A 15,914-nucleotide genomic window follows, 5' to 3' on the forward strand; every position below is an offset into this window, starting at 1 on the left:
ATCTATCATATTCAAGCATATACAAATACATACTTTTTAAAACATCTGTATTAGTGTTTCTAAATGCTGTCCTGAGAGAATACCTGGTCTGCAACCATAGCGTCTACTCAAATGTCTTAATCTGCCAAGCTGTCCCAATCTATCCGAGTGATTGACATCAAACGGTTGCCAGACCACTCTGGGCCTTGCTTTCTCATTTGGACAGAGTGGTGCTGCCTGTCTTTTCACCACTAAAAACCCCACGTAGTATTTCCTCCGGTGGGTGCTGTACCTGCCAAGGCCCGTTCAGAAGACAAAGCACACCAAGTAGTTCAATAGAAGGACAGTGACGTGGGAAACCAAGTATGGAGGCCTCAGAGGACATGGGGTAAGACGAATGGTCACAGTGAACAGGCAGGAAGGCCAACTAAGATCAGACTTAGTGAAGGACAGTCCAACACCTCCCCGAGATCGAACCAGAGGAAGAAAAGATTCCTGTTCAACCTGAAGGCAAGAGAAAGAAACAAATGCACATAGACTGAAAAGGAAGAAGTAAAAGTCTTTATTCACAGAATCAATAGGAAAATCTGCACGACAAGTTAGTAGAACAGGTATGTTTAGCAAGACCACAGAAAACAAAGTTAATCCATAAAAATCAATTGGTGAGGATGTGGGGAAGAGAACCTTCAAGCACTGTTGGTGGGAATGCAGACTAGTACAACCACTGTGGAAAACAGTGTGCAGGTTCCTCAAAAAATTAAAAATGGAATTGCCTTATGACCCAGCAATTCCACTTCTGGGAAAAAGGCCAAAGAAATTTTAAACACTAATTTGAAAGAATATATGCACCCCTATGTTACCTGTAGTGTTGTTTACAATAGCCAAGATATGGAAGCAGCCCAAGTGCCCACCAATAGATGAGTAAATAAAAAAAGCTGTGGTACATTTATACAATGGAATACTACTCAGCTGTAAAAAAGAAGGAAATCTTACCTTTGTTACAGAACGAATGGACCTAGAGGGTATTACGCTAAGTGAAATAAGCCAGTCAGAGAAAAACAAGTACCATATAATTTCACTTACATGTGGAATCTAATGAACAAAATAAACTAAGACAGAGAAACAGAGTCATAGAGAGGCTGACAGCTCGGGGGGTGCTGGGTGGCAAAGGTGGTGGGATTAAGCAGCACAAATTGGATGTAGCCACAGAGACGGGGATTGCGGCATGGAGAACAGAGCCGATAATGTTGAGATCACGGGTATGGGGCCAGGTGGGTGCTTGAGGAAGCTACAGGTGGGGGGGGGGGGGGAGTAGGGACCACTGTATAAATTGCACCGCTTTTCCGCCACTTTCCTGTACATTTCAAACTGGTGCAGAATGGGATTGAATGCAAACTATGGTTGAAAATGTTTTTAAAAATAAGCAGATTAAAAAATGTAAATGAGAGCACAAAGGCCATAGAAGAGCAAAACGAGTCTGGAAAGGAGCAAAGTTGGCGGCACTCTCACTGGATACAGCCCTCCCGCCTGGGCTGGAACCCACCAAGGGGCACATGCGCGGCACGGCTGCCCCAGGAAAACCCAACTGTGGTATGGGCTCCTTCTGGCGCGATGCCAACAGATCAGACACCAGAGACTGCAAGAGGCCAGGGACACTGTGCTCGTTTCCGTGACACAAATTTATACCCTAGAACTTGGCTTCTCATACTGGCAACAACATAATTACTAGTCATAACTTTAAATTATTCCTGGAGATTCAGACAGCCACTTATTTTTACAGCTGTAAAAACGATGGTGAAAACATCTTAGTCCAATTGCACACTGACACACCATAATTTTAAAGCCACCAAGAATGGCTAAGCCATGATTTTGCTGGTTATCTTCAAAAATAGTATGTACCTTAAACTGAATGATTAATAAACAACTTATTTGAGTATTTTTGAGAAGAAACAGCCCCAGAACCAACTTGATCAGTTTCTTTGATTAAAAGGTACAAAAATATTTTAAAATTTATTTTTCCTTAGGACCGCCACTCAGGAAAGTTCTCAAGTGCCTCTGTTACCGGACAGGCACTGGCCTGGAGCAGGTCTGCCTCAGGCCAGACTGCAGCGTGTGGGTTCTTGACTTCGTGCAGGAAAGATTTCACAGCATGAGTCCAGGTGATTTTGAGATGACATCTATTAAGGCTGGGGACAGTGAGACAAAGGAAGGACTAAGGGTGCAAGAAGTAACAGGAGAGAGAAAGCCTGCGCGGTGCTCTGCTTTGGCTCCTAGAAAAGTTATAGGGACGGAGTGAGCCAACGCGCGGCTGCTGTCCGCTCCCCGGGAAGTCAGAGAAGCAGGGCCCTGGAGACAGGGTCAGGGGAAGCCCAGGCGGAGCTGCCACTGCCCACTGCTCCCCTGGCTGCAAGTCTCCTCGCGACCCTTAGAGCTTAGGAGGAAATAAAAGGTTCATGCCTGGGAAGAGGCATGGGCATGCTCTCGATCGGTGGTCCCCAGCCTTTTTGGCACCAGGGATCAGTTTTGTGGAAGACAGTTTTTCCACAGACAGGCTGGGGCGGAGGGGTGCAGACAAGAGCTGGTAAGCTCAGGTGAGTTTCCGCTCCGGTTTTGTCCACAGCCTGGGGGTTGTCAACCCCTGCTCTGGAGTGAGCCTGCGCTGTGTCTTTGTTTTGAGGGCTTTTCATCTTTTTTCTATGGGTGAGAATCTTAGGGGAAGATTTTAGCTGAATATTCATTAGCTTTCTAGGTACATTTTTTAATATGATGCATCAAAATGAGCACAGAGAGGGTTTTGGGAATATTCTTTGGTCCGTTATACTGCTTTACTTCTATTTTTAATCTATTTTAATGGGGTTTTTGTTATTCCCCTGACTTCACATCTGTCCTTGGGTTTAGCTGGCACAAATGACTTAACTGGGTCTCTGCTCTCTATCTCCCAGACCAGGGAGGTTTAAGGTATGTATTCTCTGGTTAGGGAGGAGAGGTATGAACCATTCACTCTCAAGTGAACCGAGGGGTTAGAGAAGATAATTTCCTGCAATTCACCAGCTTGTTGTAAGTCACTCAAACTCTTTGACTTTGTTTTATTTTTCTCGCCTCAGTTTCCCCATTCCACTTGCCCAGAAACTCTCCTAGCTTCTTACTATCCTGCCTCACAAGGATTAGTCAAGTTCTTCATTCTAGTATAACCTGGGCCAATTACACCACTATTGTATCTCCCCATAGTCACTTTTACCTGCCAGTGCAGCCACAAAATGTCAGCCTCTAACCAGGCAGTTTAAGATTCTACCCGTTTGCTCTTTCCTCTCCTGCTTCCTTCCTTCCTTCCTTCCTTGAACAAACCTCGGTGAACCCAGTAGGGGTTGGATAGAGAAAAGGCTGGGTCTTTCCTCAAGGAGCTCCTGGCCATAGGAAGCACAATCCAATGAACACAGGACAAGCAGCAAAACAAATGCTCCAGCAGGAGAACACACACGCCAAGGGCGCAGCTCGCTCATGTGCCGCCTGGCTACCCTGGGGCTCAGGTGGGCAGCAGTGGCCGGCTGGGCACTGGGATGGGGAAAAGGGCCAGAGGGGGGTGCCCAGCAGAGGAAGCAGTGTGAGCCAAGGCCAGGAGGCAGAGGGCATCAGGAGAGGGACGGGGAGGGATCGGGAGGGATTGAGCCCGCGTCTGGGGTTGAGGAGGACAGGAAGGACAGTCCCTTGGCAGGACAATCAAGAAGGGCTTGAAAGTCAAGCTAAGGATTTGGGAATCATCCTGAGGGCAAAGGGAGCCCAGCAGGGGCTAAAAGGTCTGATCTGAATTTCAGACCCATCACGCGCTCGGAGATGCACAGGTATGGCTGCCATAGAGATCTGGAAAGTGCATGCTGTCAACTTGCAGACCCTCCTCCATCGGTTCCTTCAGAGTTAAGGATTCTACTGGGAAGCCCCTATCACAATTCCACATTAAAATGAAGTCAAATGTGAATTATCTCAGTTCCTACATGATCCATGCCATGTATTTCCCGACCGTCAATCACAGAAGTTTTCAAGAATGTTATCCACGGGAAATGCCCGGCCCCAAACACATGAATCAGCATCTGCATTTTAACAAGCATGGGAGGCTCTGATTCACACTGCCAAAAACACCACCAGAGGCCTGCACGGATCGTTGCTGCATAAGCGCCACTTTGTGCTACCTCAGCACCAAAGCTGCCTTTAGACTTTTTGAATTTGAATTCCTTGTGACCTGTCCAGCGGAAGCCTGCCAGCCGCCCAGGTATCTACACTGGCCTGGGAAAGCAGTAGGGCTGGTGCCCTCAAGGTGGCTCCCACAAGAGGAGGCACAAGCCGAAAGGAGCTTTTGGAGGAAGAGGATGAGTCATCCCTTTCCACCAACAGGCTCTGCAGAAGTAGGCCTCCCGGGCCTTAGGTCCACATCTGCCACCTGTTGTCTTGTGCCTGCACAGAGCGACCCATTTTAGGGGGAAGTAGATCTACTGCGAGGCTCTGATGTTTAGATGTAGACACCCAATAAGGAAGTTTCCACAATTACATGGTTCCATTCGAATAAAGGGGAGGCGTATGTCAGGGGCTAGGACGGATATAAACGGGGATGGGGCATCCGGGATGACCGCTGGGTTATGGTTTGCCCCAAGGGAATTTTTGGCGGTGAGACACAGGTGGCGCTGAGAAACGGTGGTGGTGGATGGTGGTGGGTGGTGGGAGAGGAACGGCGGAGGAAGGGGCAGGACCAGGGCCTGAGGATGGCGGATGCTACGTGATGGGTGGAGGAGGTGGAGGACCGATGAGGACCGGTGGGCGGACGGGCTGACGGTGGTGGGCGGTGGAGGAGGGCGAATGGTGACGGCGGGCGGTGCCGGAGTAACAGTGGTGGCGACGCTGGATGGTAGGTGATGGATGGTGTTAGACAGTAGGTGGCAGAAGACAGATGAATGACAGGCGGTAGGCGGTGGATGCTACCTGACGGGTAAAGGGTGGTGGATGGGGACGGAGGATGGCGGGCAGTGGTGGGTGGCAGGTGAGATGCAGAGGAGAGCAGGTGTGCATGCGCAGAGGATGGTCAACGGTGGGGACGAGTGAAGGTGGTAAATGGTAAGTGGCAGGTGAGGAGGGGGGGGTGGTAGAGGGCAGATAATGAACGGTGAATGGCAGGTGGGGGATGGTACATGAGAGGGTGGCAGCGGGCGAAAATCAACTGCGGCTCACGGGAGGGGATGGCAGTGGCGGGTCATGGAGGATGACACCTCGTTCTGATATGAGTAACTCACTCTCCGGCCGTCACCATCTCCCGCCCCCACTCCGCCCCCACCGCCATCCACCATTATTCGGCCCCATCGATGTCCCGCCATCCACCTAGTGTTGTAGACCCACAACCAGGGCTCACCCTGGACTTCTCCACCCGCCCCTCCCTTCAGGCTCCACATTCAATCAACTAATGCCTCCAAATACAGGCAACAGGCAACAAAGCATGACGTGAAATAAGGTCAAGAGCTCAGCAGCACAGACATGAGGACCTGGCTGCCAAGGTCTGAACACCAGCTCTACCACCTAGAAGCCGCGCAACTTGTCTGCACCAGTTTTCTCCTCTGAAAAATGCACCTACTTCAAAGAGTTATGAAGATTAAATGAGTCAATATTGTTAAACACCTAGAACAATACCTGCACATACTAAGTGGTACGTAAGTATTTGCTACATAGAGAAATAAGACATATTTGCACCAGATATTTCGATGTATAGCTCTCCTCTTTTCCTACAGCAGGAATTCCTGCTGGATAATCCCAGAAGAAACAGGCAGCACTTTCCATCCTTCCAGAGTGAGAGCCTGGAAGATGGAAGAAAGGGCAGAACAGAAGCGCAGCTCACTGACACACCAGATGGCTCATTAAGCTGGATGGTGGGTTTAACTTCCTAGGATCAAACACTAATCTACACCCACCCAAAATGTTTTTAGTGTAAGCAAAAGAGTTCACTGAAGTCTCCACACATGAATGCTTAGTAAAACTTTCATTAAGTTTTATTATTTTCCCGCTGAGCCACCCTAGCCAAAATAAAACAAGAATCGACATGTCCTCCTCTTGTACAAAGGCTCCTCACTGCCCCGCCTATTTTGTTTTGTCTTGTTTTTCCATAAACCCTAGGTTTGTAATGCCTTGGAAGCCTTATTCATCCAGCTTCGATAAGAGACATCACGATGGCTCATGGAGATGACTCAGGGGTAGGAAATAAGCCACACACGTGGACTAAAGGAGAAATTCACACGTGGACCAAGATCCTAAAAAGGAAATTGGTAAAGGAGAGATGGAAATGATGAAGCATTAGAACAGAAAGGGAAAAAGAGGAGGGGAGGCAGGGGAGGTGTGAGAGTAGGGAGGGGAGGGGAGGAAAGGGAAGGGTATGAAAGGGGGTCCTACAGCACCTCCCCTCTCTGCCCACCACGGAACAGCTGGAGAGCAGAGCAGCAGGATGTGTTTGTCACTTTCTCCAAACCCCACTCCTACAGCAGATGGAGCAGATCTGGTGATTTTGGTAGAAAAGGTGACTACTGCTCTCCCTGCCTCCAGTCAGGACAAATCACTTGGTTTAGGCACACGTTCACACTCACACAGCAGACGGTGGGGGCCCAAGGACCCGGAGAAAGCATAAATCTCAGTGCTGGACTCAACTATGAAGGGTTCAGACTGAAATTCTGTGAAGGCGTCTATCACACACTGGGCAGGATGAAAATGAGATTCAGAGTAAGTGCGAGTTCTGGGGATGAGGGGCACAACCCGCTCAAGAGTCTTTAGGGAGGGAGGTGACTTCACGGGATGACTAATGCAGGCGTAGACACACCCTTCTCCTCCCGTGTCTCTGCCAACACCTGTACACACACACCTTTCTCGTCCCACGTCTCCTCTAACACCGGTACTCACATCTCTACCAATAGGATAGGAATTGTTTGACTTGCTGGCTCACCAGCTGTGCATCTTCAGGCAAGTGTCTTACTCTGAGCCTCAGTTCCTTCTTGACGTAGCAAGTGGAGGTGATGTATCTACTTTCTGGGGTTAATATGAAAGATAAATGGCACACTTTTATGCCCATTAAAACACCCAGCACAGTGCTTGGCATATGAAGCATTCAGTACATGTTAGTTTTCTTCTAACTATAAATGTCACCCTAAGGAACTTAATAAAACTATGTAACTCCAGGTTCAGCCCCTGGAAGATCTGGATCCACCAGCATGGGTGGGGGCCCGGGATTTTAACCTGGATTTTAACACACTGCCCAGTAGCGAAGGAGGGGCACGCTGCTTGAGGAGAGACAGCATGTGGGCTCGTCACTGCAGGCCTAGTCAGATTTAGAAAACAGAGACATTTAAAAGGCTTCTAGTGTTGAGAGGGTGTGACAGACTATGCAGGTGGAGGCCTGCACAGGTGCATAAGTAGTGTTCTATGCATGTGTGTGAATGCACATGTGTGTGTGTTTATGTTGATGCAGTTAGAAAAGCCATTGTGGACACTGAGAAGTTTAGCCCAGAGAACAATTTGGTCAGATTATGAAAGGTCTTGAATGCATCCTATGTAGTATGGACTTCCTTCTCCACACCAAATCAGGCAGTGTGGCCTCAAACTTGGAAATCGTTTAAAAAATAAATCAGGCTCTAAAATGGAAGCATGTAACTCCAGAAAAGATGGGAAACTATCTATAAAACACACTGAATTTCTAAAATGAAATAAATATAGTATGTGGAGGAACTTTCAAAAATCATCCTTTGTGCCACGACCAATGTGGCTCAGTTGGTTGGGCGTCATTCTGCAAAGCGAACGGTCGCCGGTCAGGGCACATGCCAGTGTTGCAGGTTCAGGGTGCATACAAGAAGCAACCATTTGATGTTTCTCACATCAATGTTTCTCTCCCTCTCTTTCTCCCTCCCTTCCCCTCTCTCTAAAAATAAGTATTTTTCTAAAGGTAACAAAACTGTCCTTTCTTTGAACAAACGTTTAGTGACTGCCTCCTAAGCCAAAGCCAGATACTGGGACGCAGGAGTCCATTCTGGGCCCTAACCATGTTTCGAGCTTTTTGTTAAATGCAGTGGGGTGCCCGTGGCCGGCTTTAGGCTGGGAGGAGAAGTTCATGGCCCACACATAGAAAAGGCAGCTCTGGTGGCTGTGGAGTAAAGGAAAGGGTATGAGAGCCAGGCTCTCAGACCGTTCAGGCTACAGTCCAAGCAAGTGAAGGCTCGGCATAGGGTGACGTGGCTGCACCCTACAGGAACCAATCTAATCTCCAAGTCTTGGCAGGTCAGCTAGGAGAGTGAGGAAGCAGCAGGTACGGGGTTTATCCAGCCATGAGGAACTTTTAGTGGCCATCATGAGTTCAGCAGAATGCATCTGAGATGCTTCGAGACAACCACAGGGGTCCTGCAGGGCAGCTGGACCCACAGGCTGAGAGCTAAGGAGGCAGCGGAGGAACCGCCAGAGGCCTGGGAATAAGAGTCTGGGTGAGGCCAGGAGACTGGGGAAGAGCTGCAGGGTAGGTGGTCAACTGTCCCGAGTGCTGCGGGGAGTCCGCTGTGGCCTGGATGAAAGTATCCCCATTGGCTACGTGGCTGACCAGCCCCGGGGCCTGGGCAGTGAGCAGGAGCTGGTCGGAATGCCCTAAGCACGATCAAGAGGAAAGGTGATGAGCAGCCTGCGTGACTCAAGTGCACTTCAGACTCCAAGTGCTCTACCCCGGCCTCGCCCCGCAGGAACGGCCAAGGCCCCAGCACGGACATACATGGTGCTTGGATTCCAGCAACTACAACTGTGCCCATGTTTAGCTTCTCAATTCTATTTTTGGGGCCACAGTAAACAGGAATAGGGGCACAGGTGCACTCCTGAACTCGGGAAGCTTCTTTGCTATTCCACACCTGTCCTCCTCATTCAGGTTGGGCCTCTCTCTCTCCAGGAGTCCTCCACTGAAATGGTAGTGCCTCTGAGAGCACCCCAATTCCGCTGAGAGCCCAGTGTCCCTGAGGGCACCCCAAGGCCTTTGAACACACCCTAATACCTCTGAGAACACCAAAACCTCTGAGAGCACACAATACCTCTGAGTGCCCCAATACGTCTAAGGACACCACAATACTCCTGAGAATACTCCAATACCTCTGCGAGCACCCCAATACCTCTGAAAGAGCCCCAATACCATCCCATTCCCTACAGAGGGGCGCTAGGAGTCAGGAGCGGCCTGGGGGTGGGGGGAGGGTTTTGCTCTGCACACTGGCCCCCTGGAGGAGCCCTCAAGAGTCACTTGAGGACAGGTTTGAGGGCTGCTGTACCCACGCCTTAACGGACAGCTGCCAAGCCTTTGCTGGCATGGTCTGGTCTCTCCCACGTGACCTCATGCAGTGAAGCCCCTCCACACGCAGCCAGGGCAGGACTCGGGTGGCCTGTCCCAGGGCCTGGCGTCCCCCAGCACAGCTAGAAAGACTGGGCTAAAAATGCTGCCCGACTGTGCTGTCTCAGAAGAGGATGCCCCGGAGACACACTCCTCTTAGGCCAGGATGAGACCCCATCCAGAAGCGGCAGAGATGAAGAAGAAAACATCCATTTAAGTACCTACCTATGATTGAATCCCTCCTGAAAACGTCTCTATCGAAAATGTAAAATGACAGGTGACGAAAGCTCCGAGGAATTTCACAGTAGAAGTCCTCTCCGTAGAAGGGGCTGGACAAATAAACAGAATGAGCATCATTAGAGTCCGTGAGGTAACGGCCGGTCACCCGTCGTCACATGGGCGACGTGGTGGGGCCTGCAAACTAAGCCCCGACCTCGGGCACGCTCATGCAAACGCAGTTTTAAACAAGCCACAAACACGCCATTCTGTGTTTTGTTTATAAGACATGAATTCTCACTTTCTTAACTGGGATAAAAAATGAACTCAAGAGTAAGCAGGCCATGAAATCTGAGATGTGGCCCCAGCACCAAAGGCATGTCACGCGAAATCTGCGGTTTTCAGCCCTTTTCATCTCCTGGCACATGGAAACCAATGACTAAACTACAGGGGCACACCAGAGAATGTATTCTATTTCTTGCTGATCTGACGAAAAAACAGGTATGCTTTTGATTTACTCACACCAGACAGCTATTGCTGTGTTGGGTGTATTTTCTTTATTTGACAATCTAAAGGAACAGAGGTCAGTGCCCCTGACTAAATAGTCAGGTATTGTATGTTTTAAAAATTCTTGTGGTACACCAGCTGAAAATCACTGCGTTGAATGAATGAATTGCTGAGCCAGTTTGATGTCAGCTCAGAGAAACCAGAGAGCTCAACACAGATCATGGCATTAACAAAACCGTGTCTCTTGCATGTGTCCAGGGTTAACACAAATGATCCAGGACTCCTAACCACTTTGAGGCTCTGGGTAGCAGGGGGCAGCCTCCCTCGACATTCCAGTTTCAGAGAGTGCAGAGAGTCCCCTTTTTCCAGAAATCTGGGTGAAATTCCAACTGGGCGACCAGCTGCACCTCTCTCTGGGGAGAGGAGCTTCACGCACCACAGCCGACTCTCCACATAGACCCTGAGGCTCATTCATTCACTCATTCTGACATTGTAGTCAGAATAAACTGCAATCTCTAATTGAGGAGCCAAAACCCCCAGACGATCCTGGCCAGGCACAGGCTGAGGCTGGCAGACACTGGGCCCTGGAAGCCATGGTGAATGTACCCAGAACACGGCACCCACCAAACCTGCATCCACCGGTTAGGAAATGGAACAGTTACTTCAGCACACACACTTACAACCACCTTGGAATCTGGCATGATTCCATGGTCATGCACACGCATGGCTACGGTCCAACAGAGGAAACAAAACAGGCCAAGTAAAAACTAGAACAGTATGTTACACTCTGTTAGGAGAAGGAGAGATGTAGGCTCCTGACCAAGAATGAAAAGAGATTTAAAAAAACATTGATACCATGGGTAGGTCTCCTAGTGAAAGTTTCTTTTAAGTGACACAGGCATGACACTAGGAAAGAAAGGGTGGGAGGGCAGGATCAGCTCCCAACTAAGAGAGCTCCAGAGCCATATTTTATCAGTTCTGAGATGATACCCCCTAACTGTAGGATCTCCGAAATCAGAATGGACCTGCAATCAACGTCAGAAAGGATTGTTTCATAGATTAATTAGCACTGTTTTTTCTTAGTGCACATAAAATAATGGTATATCCCATAACTGACAAATGTCACAGATTCCATAAAATACACTATTTTGGATGGAATGACTAGCTGTCGTTTTAAGGTCACTAGCACAAAGAGCTGGAGCTTTGAGGAGCTACAGGGTTATGGGGGGAGGAGAGGGAAAAGCAAGAAGCCATCAGAGGAGGCAGGCATGACGGGAAAGTGAAAACTGGTTCAGAAGGGAAGGGGCACAGTGTGGAGGAGAGGAAAGCAGCAGGCAAGGAGAGAATCAAACAAGTCTGGGGTCCACAATGGGCCCACAGCAGGCACTGCCCACGCCTGGACACAAAGACAGCTGAGTCAGGGAGAGGGGGTCAGTCAGGGGGACAGGGCTGAGAGAGGCAGGAAACCAACAGGTCTGACACCTAGAAACCAGACCATGTGCTGATCCTTCCAGCTGGAAAGGCAAAGGACCCACAATGGCCAGCACATGCTTGAGAAAGACAAGCAAAGGTGGAGGACTCACAGTTCCAGGTTTCAAATTTTTACTGCAAAATAATAGTGATCAAAACAGTGTGGTCCGATCCCAGGGACAGACAGAGACACCTCTACCTCACACCATACACAAAGGTTAACGCAAAAGAATCACACACCTACATGTAAGGGCTAAAACTATATCAACTAAAACTATATACAGAAATTAATCTTGGCAAATCATGCATCAGAAAAAAAAAACTTGTTTCCAGAATACATAAAAAAAATTTTACAGCATCATAATAATAAGTAATTCAGTGGAAAAACAAGCAAAATGTTTGAACAGATAAATCAACAAAGAAGACAACTGACCCAAAAGCATATAAAAAAAAGTTTAATATCATTAGCCATCAAGGAAATGCAAATTAATTGACAACATACCACTTTACACCCCCTAGGATGGCGATAATAAAAAAAGATGACAAATAACAAGTGTTGAGTAGAATGTGGAGAAAGTGGAACCCTCACACATTGGTCATAGAGATGCAAAGTAGTGCAGTCACTTTAGAATGTAGATGCAAAAAAGAAAACAATTTGGCAGGGGCTTAAAAAGTTCAACATAGAGTGACCACAGGATGCGGCAATCCGCCTCCTAGGTATATACCCAAGAGAAATGAAAATGTGTCCACACAAAAACTTACACATGAATGTTCATAGCAGCTTTATTCACAATAGCCAAAAGGTGGAGGCAACCCAGATGTCCATCAAGTGACAAACAGAAAAACAAAATCTGGTAAATTCATACAATGACTTCCCATTTGGCGATAATAAAGAACAAACTACTGATAAATGCTGCAACAATCAATCTCAGAAGCATGCTAAGTGAAAGAATCCAGATGCAAAAAAAAAAAAAAAAAACCCCAGAAAAAACTCCAACACTTTTTGATATTCCATTTATAGGAAATGTCCAGAAAAAGCAGTCATGTATATAGGTGAGTGGAGGCAAAAGGCTAGAAGTGGGAGGGAGGGCACTGCTAAGGGTTCTTCTGGAGCGTTCTAGAACGGATTGTGCTGACAATGACACAACTCTGTGAATTTACTAAAAATCACTCAATTGTACACTTTTTAAAAAATCCCTAAAGCTTGAAGAGGGCCCTTCATAGCCCCTTTCCTAGCTCCTCCCCTCCTTATAGCTCACCCCCAGAAAGGGAGCCAACATAATTCTTGCATTCTGTTCTGGGCACTGGAGCCCGCCTTCTGGGAGCCTGGGCTCCGGTGGGGTGGCCAGCTCCACCTGGGCACCCATGACAGCCCAGGTCCTGTTCTGAGACCCAGCAGGTAGCAAATGTGGTTGATTCTTGAATAACACAGGTATTTCAATTCACAACCAAGTGTAGCCGCACAGTTCAAACCCACTTTGTTCCCAGGTCAACTGTATTCAGTCCTCACAATACTCTCACAAGGTAGGGAAACTGAGGCACTGGGCAGTCTAGCTTATATACAAGGGGGGAACCCCAAAAAACCAGAAGTTATTTATAAAAATTTGTGTATTTATTCTTACATGTTTAAACTTCAGGTACCTTCAAAGTACTCTCCATTTGATGCAATACACCTGTCGAGATGTTTTTCCCACTGCTCAAAACAGCTTTTGAACTCATCAATTTTGATGCCTGTTAGTGCTTCTGCAGTTTTTCATTTCACCTTTCCACATCAGCAAAATTTCTTCCTTTGAGGACTTTTTTTTTCATCCGGGGAAACACACACACACACACACACACACACACACACACACACACACACAAGTCGCTCAGGGCAAGATCGGGTGAATAGGGAGGGTAGGGCACGGAGTCCTGAAGGTTTTGGTCAAAAACTGCCGAACACTCTGTGCAGTGTGGGCAGGGGCACTTGTAAATCACCCATCATGAAACAGGCGAACGCATTCAAAGAGTCTTCAAAAAAAATTCACTGAAGGCGAACGCAGCCTCTCACAACAATGCCAGCTTGTTCCCTAGACAGATGGGTTCCTAGAACATTCCCCTAGCAGAGGAAGCCTGTACTACAAGGGGCCCGCCCCCCCAGGAGGTAATTCCAGTTTTTGGGGGTCCCCCACATATATTCACAAGCAAGGAAATAGTGGGTGCTTTGAATCCCATTGTGGTCAGAAAAATAATGTCCCCGCGAAGATGTCCAGGTTTGTATCTCCAGGGCCTGTGACTATGTTACCTTCTATGGCAAAAGGGACTTTGCAAGTGGGATTAAGTTAAGGATCTAGAATTCGGAAGTTATCCTGGGTTATCCGGGTAGGCCCAGTGGATCACAGGATCTTCCTAAGAGGGCAGCAGAGCGGTCAGAGCCAGAGAAGGGCACATGGTGACAGAAGGGAGGCAGCAGTGATGCAGGCCCTCGAGACAAGGCCGGACAAGGTCAGGACAAGTATTCTGCCCTGGCCACCTGATGGAACCAATCCTGCTGACACAGATTCTGGTGATTTTGAACGTCTTACTTCCAGAACTGTAGGATAATAAGTTTGTATTGTTTTAGCCACTATGTTTGTGACATTTTGTTACAGCAGCCACAGGACCCTCACACACCAGGCCCAACCCATACGGAACCAGCTTCTCATGCTAACCGATGAGCTCCTTTCTGTGGAGTCAGTGGAATACGTGAAAACAATGAAACACAGGAGAAAGCAGAACATGCAGTGAAATGCAATAAGGCATCAAAGAAATTGTACATGTGAAGGTGTTTTATTCTCCTGGGACATCACATAGCAGCTCACTAGGAAAGAAGATCGGGGGCGTCTGGGGGACAGATGCTCTCCCGACAAAGAGCGGAGCACGGGCAATGCTCAGAGAGGACCTCCAGGCCTGGGCTGACATCACTGGCTGACGACTGTCACATCCTGGACACTAGAAGCAGGAGAAGGAAGAAAGGAGATAGCCAAGGCGCCGCCCCTCCACCACGCCCCCCGGAGCTGCGGGGCCCAGGCGGGACCAGCAGCACCCACCACTTCCTGCTCAGACCCACACCTAGACAACTATACGACTTTCCTTTGTATTTAACTGATTTCATAGTTTTAAGACTTTGTCCAGAGGCTGGGTGAAGTTTATTTAGAAAGCCATTTCTTTGTAATGAAGACAAAATCTTTAGAGGGAGGTTTAAAATGCTTAAATTGTTTTGAGCATTTCCGAGAAGTACACATCTAAAATCAAGAGCTATCCTTTTATCTTTCAGTGAAAGTAGAATAGCCTACAAGTGACAGTTCCATAATTTAACAAATGTTCATTTGAAAATCCCATTAAGCATATTCTCTCCATTGGACTTTTTGCTTCGACGAGCCTTCCAGTGACTGGTCGGCTGCATGTGTGAGGCTCTGTCTGGTGGCAACAGGCCCCACAGGAGTGAGATGCGCTGGGTTAACCTCCAGTTCCACAACCCACTCCTCGTGTGAGATGCCAATCCTCTCAGTTCCCAGTTATTCTACTTGTGACTAAGAGCCTCAAACAACATGAAGATCAATGACATAATCTACAGGAAACCCTCTGACACTCTGGAGGAAAGAAACTCCGGAAAGTCAGGAGGTCACTGTGAGTGTGTATGTGTGCGCATGCATATGAGTGGGCATGTACACATGAATCGTGTGTGCAAGCGCACATGCAGGTGTGGGTGTGTGCATGTGTGAGCGTCTGTATATGGGTAAGTGCAAGGGCATGAGTGGGTATACATGTGCACCTGCGTGTACACAAATATTCAAAGGCACACACATGTAGACACTCCTCAGAGTACTACACTGTTCTTGCTAACACGGTGCAAGGCCCACCTGACTGTCCCCCAGTCTAAAATCACAGTGTGCTGGAAGACGAATTAAGTTTTAAAATAGGACAGAGCTTCAGAACACACATTCTCCCTCATTCAGGCCCATGCACCCTTCTGGGCACAGCCCAACACCACATCACTCTGGAGATGGTTAGATGCTTTATGGCATCATTTCCTTTTCCGCAGGGAAAAAAAACCACCATTCACCTGTGGGTCTGAGAAAGGAAATAAGGGGGAGATGGCTTTCCAGCTGGAGCAGGGAGGCGAATCAACAGCGTCTCCTTGGAGACCCAAGACAGAAGCCAGTGGTCCTGGCAGGGCTGAGACAGTAAAAGATCCGGAGGGACTAATCCAGGGGGATGAGAGCCAGGCAGGCGGGTGACTGAGACGCAGAAGGACCAGAACAGAGTGAGATGAGGTAACAGCCAGGAAAGACGGAAAAGTGGAAGTCATTCTAGCAAACGAGGAGCTGCATGACAGCAAAGCAGAGTGGCCTCA

General features: G+C 48.3%; 1 protein-coding gene across 1 annotated transcript in view; it reads right to left on the minus strand.

The window, feature by feature from the left end:
* Positions 1-15,914, minus strand: part of RASA3 (RAS p21 protein activator 3) — a 116,545-nt gene that overhangs the window by 47,441 nt on the left and 53,190 nt on the right. Inside the window, exon 3 of the mRNA XM_054565900.1 lies at positions 9,572-9,675. Within this exon, the coding sequence (XP_054421875.1) occupies positions 9,572-9,675 (104 nt within the window). The remainder of the gene's footprint in view (positions 1-9,571; positions 9,676-15,914) is intronic.

This window comes from Pteronotus mesoamericanus, unplaced genomic scaffold (assembly GCF_021234165.1).
Source record: "Pteronotus mesoamericanus isolate MK-2021 breed Mesoamerican mustached bat unplaced genomic scaffold, CSHL_Meso_final contig_169, whole genome shotgun sequence".
In the NCBI taxonomy this organism is placed as follows: domain Eukaryota; kingdom Metazoa; phylum Chordata; class Mammalia; order Chiroptera; family Mormoopidae; genus Pteronotus; species Pteronotus mesoamericanus.